This window comes from Lagenorhynchus albirostris, chromosome 5 (genome assembly GCF_949774975.1).
Source record: "Lagenorhynchus albirostris chromosome 5, mLagAlb1.1, whole genome shotgun sequence".
Lineage (NCBI taxonomy): Eukaryota > Metazoa > Chordata > Mammalia > Artiodactyla > Delphinidae > Lagenorhynchus > Lagenorhynchus albirostris.
The window spans coordinates 77522053-77536452 of NC_083099.1; the positions used below are offsets into that span (position 1 = coordinate 77522053).

At 38.1% G+C, this 14400-nt stretch overlaps 1 protein-coding gene across 1 annotated transcript in view; it reads right to left on the reverse strand.

The window, feature by feature from the left end:
• Window positions 1-14400, reverse strand: part of SLC49A4 (solute carrier family 49 member 4) — a 90742-nt gene that overhangs the window by 70119 nt on the left and 6223 nt on the right. The window contains exon 2 of the mRNA XM_060150477.1: window positions 11082-11175. Within this exon, the coding sequence (XP_060006460.1) occupies window positions 11082-11175 (94 nt within the window). The remainder of the gene's footprint in view (window positions 1-11081; window positions 11176-14400) is intronic.

Here is a 14400-nt window from a genome sequence, read left to right on the forward strand (position 1 = left end):
CTCATTTCATTCTTTATATCATAATTGTTAATAGCTCCACTGATAGTCTATCATACAGATGTACAAAAACTCATTTAACATTTTCCTAATGTTTGTTACTTATTTGTTAATATTAATGATGGTGTTGTGATAACCTTTGTATAAAAATATTTGCCATTTCCAAATTATTTCCTTAGGGTCGATAAGTCAGAGGGTATGAACATTTTAGATCTTATGAAATATACTCCAAAGTTGTATTTCAGAAGAGCCTGTAGCAATTTACAGTCCCATCAGTAGTGGTCAACAGTGCCTGGCTCACCAGCATTGAATACCACTATTTAAAAAATACTCACCTAAAAATAAAGAAAAAAATTTAAAAAAATTTTTTAATAGAAAAATAAAAATTATGCACACAAAGTTGGTGTGTTAGTTTTCTATTGCTGTTATAACAAATTACCACAAACTTAGTGGCTTTAAGACAACACTCATTTATTCTCTTACATTTCTGTAAATCAGAAGTCCAACATGGGTCTCACTGAGCTAAACTCAAGGTGTGGCACAGCTATGTTCCTTCCTGGAGGCTCTAGAGAAGGATATGCTTCGTCGTCTTTCCCAGCTTCTAGCAGCCACCTGCATTCCTTGGCTCCTGGCCCCCCTCTTCTGTCTTCAAAGCCAGCAACAGTGGTTTGAGTCCTTCTCACACTGCATCTCTCTGACTTCCTCTTCTATCTCTCCTTTTAGGACTTCTGTGATTACATTGGGCCCACCTGGATAACCCAGGATAATCTCCCTATTTTAGGGTCAGATGATTAGCAAACTTAATTCCACCTACTATCGTAGTTCTCTTTTGCCATGTAACAGAACACATTCACGGGTTCCGGGTATTAGAACATGGACATCTTTGGGGGATGGGGGTATTATTCTGTCTGTCACACTTGGTAAGGCCAAAAGGGATCTCCGTGTGTGTGTGTGTGTGTGTGTGTGTGTGTGTGTGTGTGTGTGTGTGTGTGTGTGTGTGTGTGTGTGTGTGTGTGTGTGTTTTTTGCGGTACGCGGTCCTCTCACTGCTGTGGTCTCTCCCGTTGCGGAGCACAGGCTCCGGACGCGCAGGCTCAGCGGCCATGGCTCAGGGGCCCAGCCGCTCTGCGGCATGTGGGATCTTCCCGGACCGGGGCACGAACCCGTGTCCCCTGCATCAGCAGGCAGACTCTCAACCACTGCGCCACCAGGGAAGTCCAGGAATCTCCTTGTTTTAATTTGCATTTCTTTTTTTGACTACTGGTCTTTTTTCCCATTGGTATATTATAATTTTTCTTATTTTGAATGAGTGCTTAATATATTTATTTGTATTATTTACCTGTTCTTGCCCTTATTTTGACAAATATTTTCTCCTGTTGGTCAATTTTGTTTTAAGCTTAACAATTTGTACACTCAACAGTTTGTAAGTGGTCAGATCAATTTTTCTCTTTATAATTTTCCTGTTTTTCATGCTTTAGAAAAAAATTCCTATGTAGAGATCAGATAAATATTCCTATATATTGTTTTCCAACTAAATATTTAACCATTTAATTCATCTGAATTTATTTTGATGCATGGTATAAAACGAGGATATAAACTGACCTTTTCCCCCTAAACAGCCAGTTTGCCTGTGGTAGAGACAATAAACTATCCCCCAGTGTCCATTCTCTCTATTTTCCTTTTAATTACAGAGCACCCCAAGTCTGTGCTGGGGTGAGCTACAGTCTGCATTTCCAAGCTCCCCCTGCAGTGAGGTGGGGTCTTGTTACCAAGTTTGGGCCAATGAGAGCGGGAGGATTTCAAGGTCACCTCCTTGAGGATAAAATGCTCTCCCTGGTCTCCCTCTCCCTCCTCCTGTGGGATGAAATGTTACTACAGTGTGGATAAATCCACTCTGGACTGTCCTGCCAAGGCATCTCCCTAGGGAAGCAACAAGATAGAGGGAACTTAGGTTCCTTTGTAGAACAGAGGTGCCTAGGCCCTGGCCCACCTGCCAACTCTGGACTATCACATAAGAAAGAAATACTATCTTGTTTCAGCCATTATATTTTGAGACTCCTCACTATAACAGCTTAACTGTTCCCTGACTGAGAAATTAGCTCCAGAATTAGGATTCTGCATTCAGAAAGGCATAACGTATTTGGCACTGATTTAGTGGTTAGGCTGCAGGCTGAAAAGGCAGGTGACTTGTGAGATGCAGCAAAACCACTGCTTGTGATTACCTGGAACTGGCTGGAAAAAAATCAGAACACTACTCTGTTTCCTGCCCCTTGCCGCTTTTAGGATGGCACTACAAGAGAGATGGAGCCAGGCAAGTGGTAGCTGGTTTGCAAGCACAGACGGAAGGGACAAGAGCTCTGCTAAGAGGGTTTCTCTCTGCCCAAGGCCTACTATCCAAATTTAATGAGAATCCAGGAATTTGAAGCCTCAGGTTGCTTCTGTATCCTAAAATGGCAGGAAATAACATCCTTCAGAGCCTGTCTAGCAGCAAAGATCAAATTAAAGGTGTTAGTTTCCTACCCAGTCCTTTTTTCAGATGGCATCCTGGCAGCCACCACGAAATTGAGGGAAAAGGGATGAGCTGAGCACAGAAGCAGTAAAGGAAAAGAGATTCAGCAGGTGTAAGAAACACAGCCATAAGTAAAAATCTTTGGATGTGGCTACATTTACATGAACCCACTGGATGTAAACAGAGAAGCCTACTAAATGTTTGAGGGAAGTGTATCACCAAAGACACCGCAAAACGGTTCTATGAAGCTTTAAGATGCTTGATTCCTAAAGTAATCCTGAGGCCCCCAAATCAGTATCAGGCAGAAAGTGAAACACCACAGCTGTGTAGCCCCTAAGAATGGCATAGCCCCCAACTTCAGGTGTATTCACTAAGAAGAATGGACCAAAAAAGAGCCTTCCCAAGGACAAAGCCAAAATCACAACGAACAATCAAAGGGGTCACTCCCAGAGAACCACAAAGACCTGATAGAAGCCAGAGACTCTGGATTTTGAGTTGGACACAATAACTGGACTGGACTGTGGGTCTTATCCTTTGAGGAAAGATGAATATGTTTTTTGCATGGGAAGAGGGGGTACCTGGATACATGGAGACATTTGATAGCAGAGACTACTGTGTCCTTACATCCATTCTCCCTTTCTTTTGTTATAGTATCCATGCATTTTTTGTTGTTATTTCTTAAATTTACTTTCAAACCAACTTTGTTACCTGGGACAGAGAACAAATCCTCCCACTTCTACAAAAAGAAATCAAATATGACATTCCATGGCAAAAATGAGACTTCCACAATCTTCCTAACAGGAAGTACTTGTTTCTAGCTATTTCCTACCCAGAGGAGTACTGCTTAATTTAGTGCCAATTTAGTGCCTTGTACCATTATTTCTGTTTATGCTGTGATAGCTATATCTTTTTTTTTTTAAGCATCCTTGCATTTTAACTGGGGGCATGGCTGCTAAGCTACATTTCCAGCTCCTCTTGCGGATACGTGTGGCCATGTACTAAGTCTGTACCAATAGGATGTGAGTAGAATTGATACATACAGCTTCCTAGTCATCACCTAAAGACGTAGTCACTTGCCCTGGATGTCCTACTTCCCCTTCCTGTGGGCTACAATGAAAGCACAGATGATGAGCCAGCTTTGACCACTTGGACAAGGATATCACCCCAGGGGATGTTAGAACAACAGAAAAGGAACTTGGGTCCCTGGAACAGACCTCTCTACATGCCTGGAGCAGCCCACTATCTTTTAGACTGTTTCTTGGTAGAAAAATAAACTTCTATTTATTGAGCTTGTGTATTTTTTTATCTCTTTACACAGCTTAGCCTATGCTTTACAAATACACAGACTGTCAATAAATGTTGACTGCCGAGTTATGAATTTAAATAATGAAATCTGAAATCTGCAAACCAACATTTGTTAAGAATGTCTATTATGTTCATTTTCCCATTCTCTTTTCAGAAGTGCTTATATTTTTATATTATTTTATAAGTTAGAGATCATATTTGCCACACATATTTTTCCTAGTTTGTATTTTATGATTTCCTTTAGAAGCATGAGGATTCAAATGTTTATGTAGTCAAATCTACAAATGCTTCCCTTATAATTTCTTTCACTGTTTTTATACTTGGAAAAGCAATCTCTTTAGGGATAAGATTAATTTTCCCTTACACTGTTTCATTTTAAATATGAAGCTCATCAATCCATCAGGAATATATTTTCATGCACGCTGTATGGTTAAGTATCCACATTTCTTTTTCTAATACGTAACCAATTTGCCCAAACACATAATAGATAAATCTATTTAATAAAATATGCTTTATTTAGTAACCCTGCCGATTTATGTGTTTATTATTATATGTTAAATTATTACCAATGTCTACTTCTGGCCTATTTTGTTCCTGTAATCATTCTGTTGCAGATAAAATAATCTTTTTACTTGTTTGTGCCTTTCCATATTAATAGGAAAAAAAATCTATGGCAAATCTTTATTCAGAAGAAAAGAATAAACAGACATTTGCAACAGACTTTGAATATATTCTCCATAACTTTCAACTCAGTTTACTCTGAAAATCCTATCAACATTTGTGATTATGATTATGTACAGTAAGGAGAGACAGGGTTATAAATCAGGGAGGGGGTCTCAGGGGATTTCTGGATTTCTAACCTGGGTGATGGGTACATAGCTGTCTTTTTCATGATTATTTCACTAAACTGTACATAAATGTTTTATGTACTCTTCTATATGTATAGTGTATTTAACAACAAAAAAAGTAAATTTAAAAATTCATATATGATATTATAGGTCCTTAGAAGAAATGTCTCAGAAATAATCACATTCCAAAGACAATCAAAAGGGAAAAAAAGTATCTTCCAAAACTCTAAAGATCACTTTACGTATCTTCTATTGGCTTTTTCCCCTGTTAAATGCTTATTATGAGGAGTTAATCTCCTACCAATCTTTCTTATCTGAATCCCAGCTGACCATCATGAAGAAATATATTCATGAAATCTGACCTCTGGAGTTTTAAGAGTCAAATTGCAAATAAAACTATTAAATAGAAATAAATCTTAATCTGCTTTAAAATAAGACATTAAAAATATGTGATTATACTGTAGGATGGGCAAGCACAATGCAGTTACTAGTTAAAGTGAGGATGCTATGCACCTAGGGCAGTCAGGTTGTCAAACTTAAAATGAGTATAAAATTAACTAAAGGAACTTGTTAAGACTAAATGAGTAGGACTGGGATGGGGCCCAGGGATCTGTATTTTTAATAAGCAGCTTATCTGTGGACCTTACTTTTAGAACACACTGATCAGAATCCTATGTGTTTTACAGAGAAGAGTCTTCGTTCTTAAATCTACCAATTGTTCATTTTTATATCAAAGGGTTTATATTTCTATACTGGGGAAATTTACATATAAACCTTCCTTGCCTTTCCTTCTCTTATTCTCATTATTGAAGATCTGATGTGTTCATTTTAGTTTCTCTTAACTAGTGTTTTCAGTCCAAAAGGTGATATATTCACATGGTAAAAATATTCTCAAGCAGAGAAAAGAGTATAAAACAAAAAGTAAATCTCCTTTCCACCCCAGACTTCCAGGTTCCCAGGCTTCCTCCTCAGAAACAACCAATGGTAATGGTTTCTTTCAGAAACAGTCCTTACCAAATACATCCCTCCCACTTTTTTCTAAGTAGGAATATATTAAACATAACATCAAAAATTTTGTCTTTTATAAAACTCAATGATATATCTTGGAGATATTTCCAAATCAGCATTTATAGAACTTTCACCTCCTTTTCACAGCTACATACTATTCCACCATATACTTCACCATCACTAGTCCTTTGTGGAAGACTTTTGGGTTGCATCCAGCCTTTTGCTATTACAGGCAAAGCCACACAAATGTGATTTTCCTTACAAACTGGTAGAGCTTTATATGTGGGCTAATTTCTAGAATGACAAGTGTTGGGTTAAAGGACATGTGCATTTTGAATTTGATAAATACTGCAAAAATGCCCTCTAAACAGGATGCCCCAAATTGCTTGCACATCAGCAATGCCTATTTTTCCCTATACCCTGGGCAACACAGCACATTATCCATCTTTTTCATCTTTGCCAATAAACAACATATTATTGCTCTTTTAATTTTCATTTCTTTAATTATTTTTTTTAATGGTTTGCCTCTTTTTTTAAAAAAAAAATTTATTTATTTATTTTGGGCTGTGCTGGGTCTTCATTGCTGTGTGCAGGCTTTTCTCTAGTTGCAGCGCACAGGCTTCTCGCTGTGGTGGCTTCTCTTGTTGCAGAGCACCGGCTCTAGGTGTGCAGGCTTCAGTAGTTGCAGCTCGCGGGCTCTAGAGTGCAGGCTCTAGAGCGCAGGCTCGGTAGTTGTGGCGCATGGGCTTAGTTGCTCGGTGGCATGTGGGATCTTCCTGGACCAGGGCTCGAACCCGTGTCCCCTGCGTTGGCAGGTGGATTCTTAACCACTGTGCCACCCGGGAAGCCCTCATTTCTTTAATTATGATGAAGTGGTTGAGCATCTTAAGATTTGTATTTCAATTTCTGTAATTACTTGCTCATATCTATTACCCATTTTCCTACTGACTTGCTATTTTTCTTATTGATTTAACAGAGTTCTTTTCAACTAAGGAAATTATCCATTTGTCTTATTGTTGCAAACATTTCACAGTTTTTAACTTGCCTTTTGACTTTGTTTTATAGTGTATTTAATCATGCAGATATTCTACATTTTTATGTAGTCAAAAGTATTAAGCTTTTCTATGGCTTCTGGGATTTGTGTCTTAGTTGGAAGGTCTTCCCCATTTTAAGATTATTAAAAACGAGTCTCATTTTCTAATACTTCTATGGTTCATTTTTTATATTTAAATGCTTGATCCAATTGGAATTTACTTAAGTGGTAAGGCAGAGATTTAGGGCTCTTCATTTTTTTTTTTCAGATAGCTGAGCAATTATCATAAAACCATTTACTAAACAATTCATCTTTTCTAGTATGGTCATTTTAAATGTAATATTGCCAGCTACAAAGCATTTCACAATGGAGTGTATTTCTAGAAAATCTGTGTTTACTAGAACCATACTATTTAACTATCTAACACATGTTAGTAATCTATTGTTAATATTAATGAAAATTACACTGAATTGAAAGATAATGTTATGAGAATCACTGGATACACCCTATGATTAAAAGCAGATATGACCTATTATAAGTTCACCTTCTAGAAGTTTGTAAATTGTTTCCTGGGCATGCTATATCGAATTTCACACTATAAAGTAATGCCATCTGGTGCGATAGAGCAATGCCACCTGTAATGTTTTTGGTATGATTTGCTTCCCAATCATAGAAAACATGCTTTATAGTTCATTATTCTAAGTTCTTTATTTATTTGTGATGTTAATAAAAGTGGCAAAATAATTTTTCTTGAATTTTCATTGGTACTCTGCGGATGAAAGAAATATTGATACTATGAAGAGGTAGACCATGGTTAGGAAGGTGGTAATAATAGGTGTATTGAGGAAAGGGCTTGTCAGAAAGCTGCTACTCTCATGTCTTTAAGACTCATAGAAGATAAAATACAGGAAGTAAAGGGTGCAGGGACACTGTTCAGAAGGCTGGGTCAGAAGCTCAAAAAGCTCCAAGTGGAACAGGGCACAGAAAAAGATCGCTAAATACTTGTTTCAGTGCTAGCCAAATGCCTACTAAAGGTCTCTATCCCTTCCTCTTCAGTGTCATGGAGACTGAAGCTTAAAAGTGGTGATCTATTGAAACTACTAGTGAAAATACGCATTCTAATTGCAGCATTTTCATTTTAATAGCTGCATATGCATTGTTAATAATACTGCTCTAAAGAAATAATGTATGGACATAAAGTGAAGTCTCATTTCAAGGGGATAATATCCTAACATTCCTTATAGGTGAAGGCACAAAGACAGAAAATTCAACTTCTACTTTCTTTTTATGAAAGGTTCAATCTCTCATAATTTTTTTTTTTTTTTTTTTTTTTTTTTTTGCGGTACGCGGGCCTCTCACTGTTGTGGCCTCTCCCATTGCGGAGCACAGGCTCCGGACGCGCAGGCTCAGTGGCCATGGCTCACAGGCCCAGCGGCTCCGCGGCATGTGAGATCTTCCCGGACCAGGGCACGAACCCGTGTCCCCTGCATCGGCAGGTGGACTCTCAACCACTGCGCCACCAGGGAAGCCCTCTTGTAACTCTTTATTTTATTTCTCTTTCTTTCCTTTCCTATCTTTGTTTACATTTCTTTATGAGCTCTATTTTTCATACCATTTTCTCTACCAACAGAGTCAACTCTTTATTATTCCTATAATTTTATATCTGAAAAGAATATGAAGGGATATAAGATTAGAGAGAAGCAATAGAATGGATGACACAAACAGAAGAAAAGCAAAAATACCAGTAGGCATTTTTAAAGAACTCATTGTTGAATTTAAGCTTACACTGAAATCTGTACTTAAAGACTGTACATGCTTTAAAAAAACTGGATATTTGAAAAATTAAGAACATCTCAAACACAATGAAACTCATCTGTTAAAACCTCACTCAGAAGGATAGGAAATGAAGACCAATGTTCCACAGGAACCCAAATGATTCTGCTATCTGCCTTTTAAAATATGAAACACATGTACTCTAAATTTTCTGGAAAGATAACGTATTTTGAAAATTTGAAAAGGAACAGCATTTATTTTGAAGTGAAAAATTCTGTTCCAAATGAAAACCAACATCTTATACCTAAAATCCATTCCTTCCTCCTCCTGTGCCCCATGTCTCTGTTAATGGAATCAACAATTTCAGAGTCTCCAGAGTGCAACCTCAATCATATCACCTCTGATATCTTTCTCTCATGTTCTCTCTCGCATCTGTGCTATCCTTTCCATTCCTACAACTTCCCAGGGCAAGGGAGTCATTCTGGACTCCTCACTTTCTCTTATTTCCTTTATTCAATTCACTGGCAAATCCTTCAAAATATAATCAGAATTTGACCACTTCTCACCACTACCACGGCCATAACTATGGTTCAAGCCACCATCATCTCTCACCTGGTTTATTTTACTGGTTCCCTACCTGGTCTCCTCACTCTTGCCCTAGACCTTCAACATCAGTCTATTCTCAATAAAGCAGCCTATGACCATGGTCCTCCTCAGCTCAAAGTTGCTAATGATTTCCTAGCTCAGAAAAAGGTGAAGTCCTTATGAGGTCTTTTTTTTTTTTTTTGCGGTACGCAGGCCTCTCACTGTTGTGGCCTCTCCTGTTGCGGAGCACAGGCTCCTGACGCGCAGGCTCAAGGGCCATGGCTCACAGGCCCAGCTGCTCCGCGGCACGTGGGATCTTCCCGGTACCAGGGCACGAACCCCTGTCCCCTGCATCGGCAGGCGGACTCTCAACCACTGCGCCACCAGGGAAGCCCCCTGACGAGGTCTTGAAGGACCTGGTCTCACACTCCCGCCACCACTCATAACTGCGCTAGTCTAATTTCCTACCACTCTTCTCATGAAGTCTCTGGTTCAGCGGCTCCAGCCCCACCAGCCTCCCTGCCAGGTGTGCTCTTCCCTTCCCACCCTTTATACTTGCTCTTCTCTCTGCCTGAAATGCTTGTCCCTTACATAATGCATTGTCCATTCATTCCCTCAAGCTTTCTCCCCAAAACGTATCTTCCCAGTAAGAGTTTTTTTGCCCATTCTTTCTGAAATTTCACCATCCTTCCACTGACATTTCAAATCCTTCTTTCCTATTTTATTTTTCTTTCCATAGCACATACTATATCTTTAACTTATTTATCTAGTTTATTGCCAGCCTCCCCAACTGGAATGTAAACTCCACGAGGTACAGATTTTTCTATTGTGTTTTCTGCTATATTCCCCATGTGCAGAAGAGAGCTTGGCACACAGGAGGAGCTCAGTGAATTTTGTCGAATAAATGAACTAATAAATGATTAAAGAAATAAAGCAAAACAATGACTCCAGCTTGGGCTCTCACTGCATCTTTTCAGGCCTCCTGCTGGCACTCTCAACCCTCTGTAATCAATCCTACAGACTTCAAATCAATAGTTTACCTCATATACATCTGATCCTATTGCTGCTCAGATTAAGAACCTAAGTGGCTCCCAACTGTCCAGTGAGAAACTACAGTTCTACAGGATGGCATCAATATCCTTCACATTCAAGATACCCTTTTCTAAACTCATCTCTTTATATTCCATTCTTATGTCTTATTCTCTACACCAGTGTCCCCCAAACGTGAGTAATTTATGCTCCTTTTTAAGGGGAAAAATTTTCTCAATGGCTCTTAAGGTCAAATCCAAGGATCCCAGTTAGATAAACACTAGGAAACTGACATCCTGGTTAATAAAAATGTCTTTTAATTACAGATTATTATTGGTTAAAAAATCTTTTAATATTATAACCAAAAGGAAAACAAAAATTTTTAAATCTTCATATACCCTGCAGCCCCTGAGAATAAATCCATGGATCCCAGGTACAGAAATGCTGCTGTACAGAAATGAAGCTACCTACCCCATCCTGGAAGAGGCCTGTGCTTACCTGCCTCTGTGCCTTTGTTTCTGTTGCTCCTCTACCCTGGAATATCATTCCCCTAACTATAGTTATCAAAATTCTACGTATCCTTCAATGCTTACTTTAATTATCACCTTCTTCATGAGCCCTTCCTTTTGATATCCTCAGCCAAAACTTATCTTAGTCTCTTGGGGCAATTTTATAAATCTTCTATGGCATTAACTACATTATTCTTCCTTATGTTATACTATTATTTTCCCATGGTTATAGCTCCCAGATAGTGTGAAGATGAACTTGTTCTCTATTTATTTACACAACAACGAGTATAGTGTCTTCCATATGACAACTAATAAATGCCCACTGAATTAATCACGTCAGGAAAAAAAATGCTACTATAAATATGACCCTCTACTGATCTAAAAAATGGAACTGTTTACTAACAGCTTATAACTAAACATATATAATATACTCATAACGAAAGAGAAAAATGTGGAGAAAAATTTTAAGTTATTTATATGATTTACCTTCTTTTAAGCACTAAGTCTGATATAGGTATGCATCTTAGACCAGTTCCCAAAACCATAAGGAAAGATGTCAGAAGCACAGTTATCCGAAGACCTGAAAGGAAACAAAAATATCTGGATTATTTTCTATTTTCTTTTCAAGTAAGTCAATGTTAAGAACAAAGATTTTTTACTCAGTCATACTGGTATTATATTCTAATAAAGCTTTACTCTATAACTCCCAATATGGGGGAAAAAAAACTCTCATGCTGAAAATGAAATGATTCTAACTTTAATAGAAAACTTGAATGATCACATCAAGGATAGAGGAAAAAGTTCTGTTAGCTCCGGTTTTTCAAAATGAATGGCTAGAATGCTTTGTTCAGATATAACAATAAAAAATATAGAAAATAATTTTAAAAGACAAGGTATTTTAGTTTTATATCTCAAATATAAAATTTCTAATTTTCGAATGCAAGCTGTTAATAAAAAAATTCTAAACTGCCCCTGAAAAGTTTTTTAAGATGATAGAATGCTTTAAATTTTCTCAAAAAATGACAAGTGGTCAATTACTTCTTTTATCTTATAATGAGAACAAGTTTGTTATAGGGTCTTAGGAGATGGTCCATTAGAACCCTCTGATTATTAATACAATAATAGTCTTTTAATTTTTCTTGATTCATTGGATGGCTTTCAACTTATAGAATGATGCTGTTAAAAAAAAAAAGCATGGTTTAGGGTTTTAGATAATGCGGATCAGATAGCTTTTCCCTTTGTATTCCAAATACAATCAATTATTTTGAAAATATGCACCAATGGTCGGTTACATGGATAACAGGGCAAAAGAGAATATAAAATATAAAAACAAGGTAACCACATGTATCCATGCCCTGTTACATGGATAACAGGGCAAAAGAGAATATAAAATATAAAAACAAGGTAACCACATGTAAAACCACATGTAAAACAAGGTAACCACAGGATAGCTAGGGGGAAGCAGCCACATGGCACAGGGAGATCAGCTTCGTGCTTTGTGTCCACCTAGCGGGGTGGGATAGGGAGGGTGGAGGGAGACGCAAGAGGGAGGGGATATGGGGATGTATGTATATGTACAGCTAATTCACTTTGTTATAAAGCAGAAACTAACACACCATTGTAAAGCAATTATACTCCAATAACGATGTTTTAAAAAATTAAAAATAGAATGTGAAAAAAAACTAAGGTAACCAAAACTAGACACAATAGTCTATCTATGGCAGAATAATATAACAGGACTACATCTTCTTACTGTTGGAATGCTGCATTTTTCTATTACTAAATCAATGCTGCCTTACTGCTTGTAGCAGTCACAGAGGTGGCTTACACTGAGTATGTGGCAAAGGTGGCAACATTTCTTACAATTTTTCCCAAACTCAGCACCTCCTTGAAACCATTTCACAGTGAATAGACTTAAACTATTTAATGCAAATTTTCTTTTTTTTTTTTCAGATCTTTCTTTTTTTTGGCAAGGGGAGACGGTTAAATGTTTGGTTTTCAAAGGGCTTCTCTGCTTGAAGGAAATTGGAAGTCAACAAAACTATAATTATGCAGATTAAACACAGCAAGAAAAATAAACTTGAGATTCAGATCAGGCACACACACGCTACATTGAGGGTAATTTGTGATATGAACTGAGCTTTATATGATCTGAATATGATTAATATAATTTGGCAGAAGTAATCCGGTAGAAAACTGTGCTTCTCAGGAACAAGTAATGCATACATACTGCTCATTTACTGTGTCTACTAACAGAACACAGATTTTAAAACCACATTATAGCCACAGGAAATAAGAGTGTAATTAATAAAAAGAACATTCATGGTCATAAATATCCTAAACTTGCAAAATGCTGCTCTTATAAGGTTATACTGGGTACCCTATGAGATAAAATTTTATAGATTTGGGACTATAAGGCTTACATTCAACATGATGTTTATTTTTTTCTAATATTTGGTTTGTAATTAAGGTAAACAGCCACCAAGTGGGCAGTGGGACCCTGTTTATGGCCCTACGGTCCAAATAACTAGGTTTCCTACTACAACTGCTGAAAGCTAGCACACTTTTTTACTCAATTATGACTTTTATCAAACATATGACAATATAACAGCTAATATAAACTTTTAAGAATAAAGAAGTTGTGAAAAGCTGATTATTGTAAAGCAACCTTGCAGGTACAACTTGTGGCTTGCTTACTTTTAATTGTTGCCAAGTATTACTTAATCCACCTCAGCCGCTGCTCAGTTTTGAATAGAATGCTTTCTTGATCTCATTTGGATCCTGACAAGGCAGGGCTCTGCAGTTCCATGTAATCAAAAAGATAACAACTGACTTTGGGAAGGAGAGGTATAAGGACCCCAGGAAAATATGCTTATGAGACATCTAGGACCTTCATATAAATAGATCCCAAGTGATTACAGTACTAGGATGTGAGTGCAAAAACCATCTGATGAAAGGTACGGGAATAATTTCAGAAAACCAAACATGACTGAAAATAAAAATGAATTCTACTCAAATATGGCATCCAGACTCTGCAGGAAGCCCCCTTCCAATGGATGAGATAACTCCTTATGCCAGGAACCTATTGGGTACAGGAAGAGAGTCTCCACAATCGGTGCCTAAAAACATGATGGCAAAAAAAAAAAAACCAAAAGTAAAAAAACACCCCACCACACAAACTATGTGTAGTAGATACACGGAAATGAGTTTGATCTGCTAAAACCACCCTTCCCAGGCCCCACACTTCCATCAGCTGGAGTGAAGCTCTGCTTGCGCCTGGCAAGATCACCTGTCCCTACCCTCAACAGCTACAGCCTGGCCTCGCCACCCCGATCTGCCTTGGACACCAGGAGGACTAACCACATCATGCCTGCTTTTCCTGTTCACACTGGTCACAAGAGACCCAAGATTCACAGGTCATCCTCGTCCCAACAGGGCTTCATGCATACCCAAATCCGACCTCATCTCTGCCAGCGCCTCAACTCCCCAGATCTTTCCACTGTGACTCCTGGAGCGCTCAGAATCAGCGGATCAGTAGAATCTCTATATTTTCAAGCTCTTCACCGTCTTCACCTTTTTACTACTCTGAAACCTCTTCCCTGAGGACAGTGCTTCCCCAGCCCCTTCCAGATCATTGTTACTCCCTCCCCGCTAAAGCTCCCAGGCTTCTCTCGATGCTTTGATTTCCTCTGGTTTAAGCACTATGATTACGAGGTGCCTTGCTGTAGTGTTAGGCACGCTGAGATTTGCTTGGTGTGGTTTTTTTCTTCATGCTGTTTCCTCAAACTGGATTCTTGAATTTCTT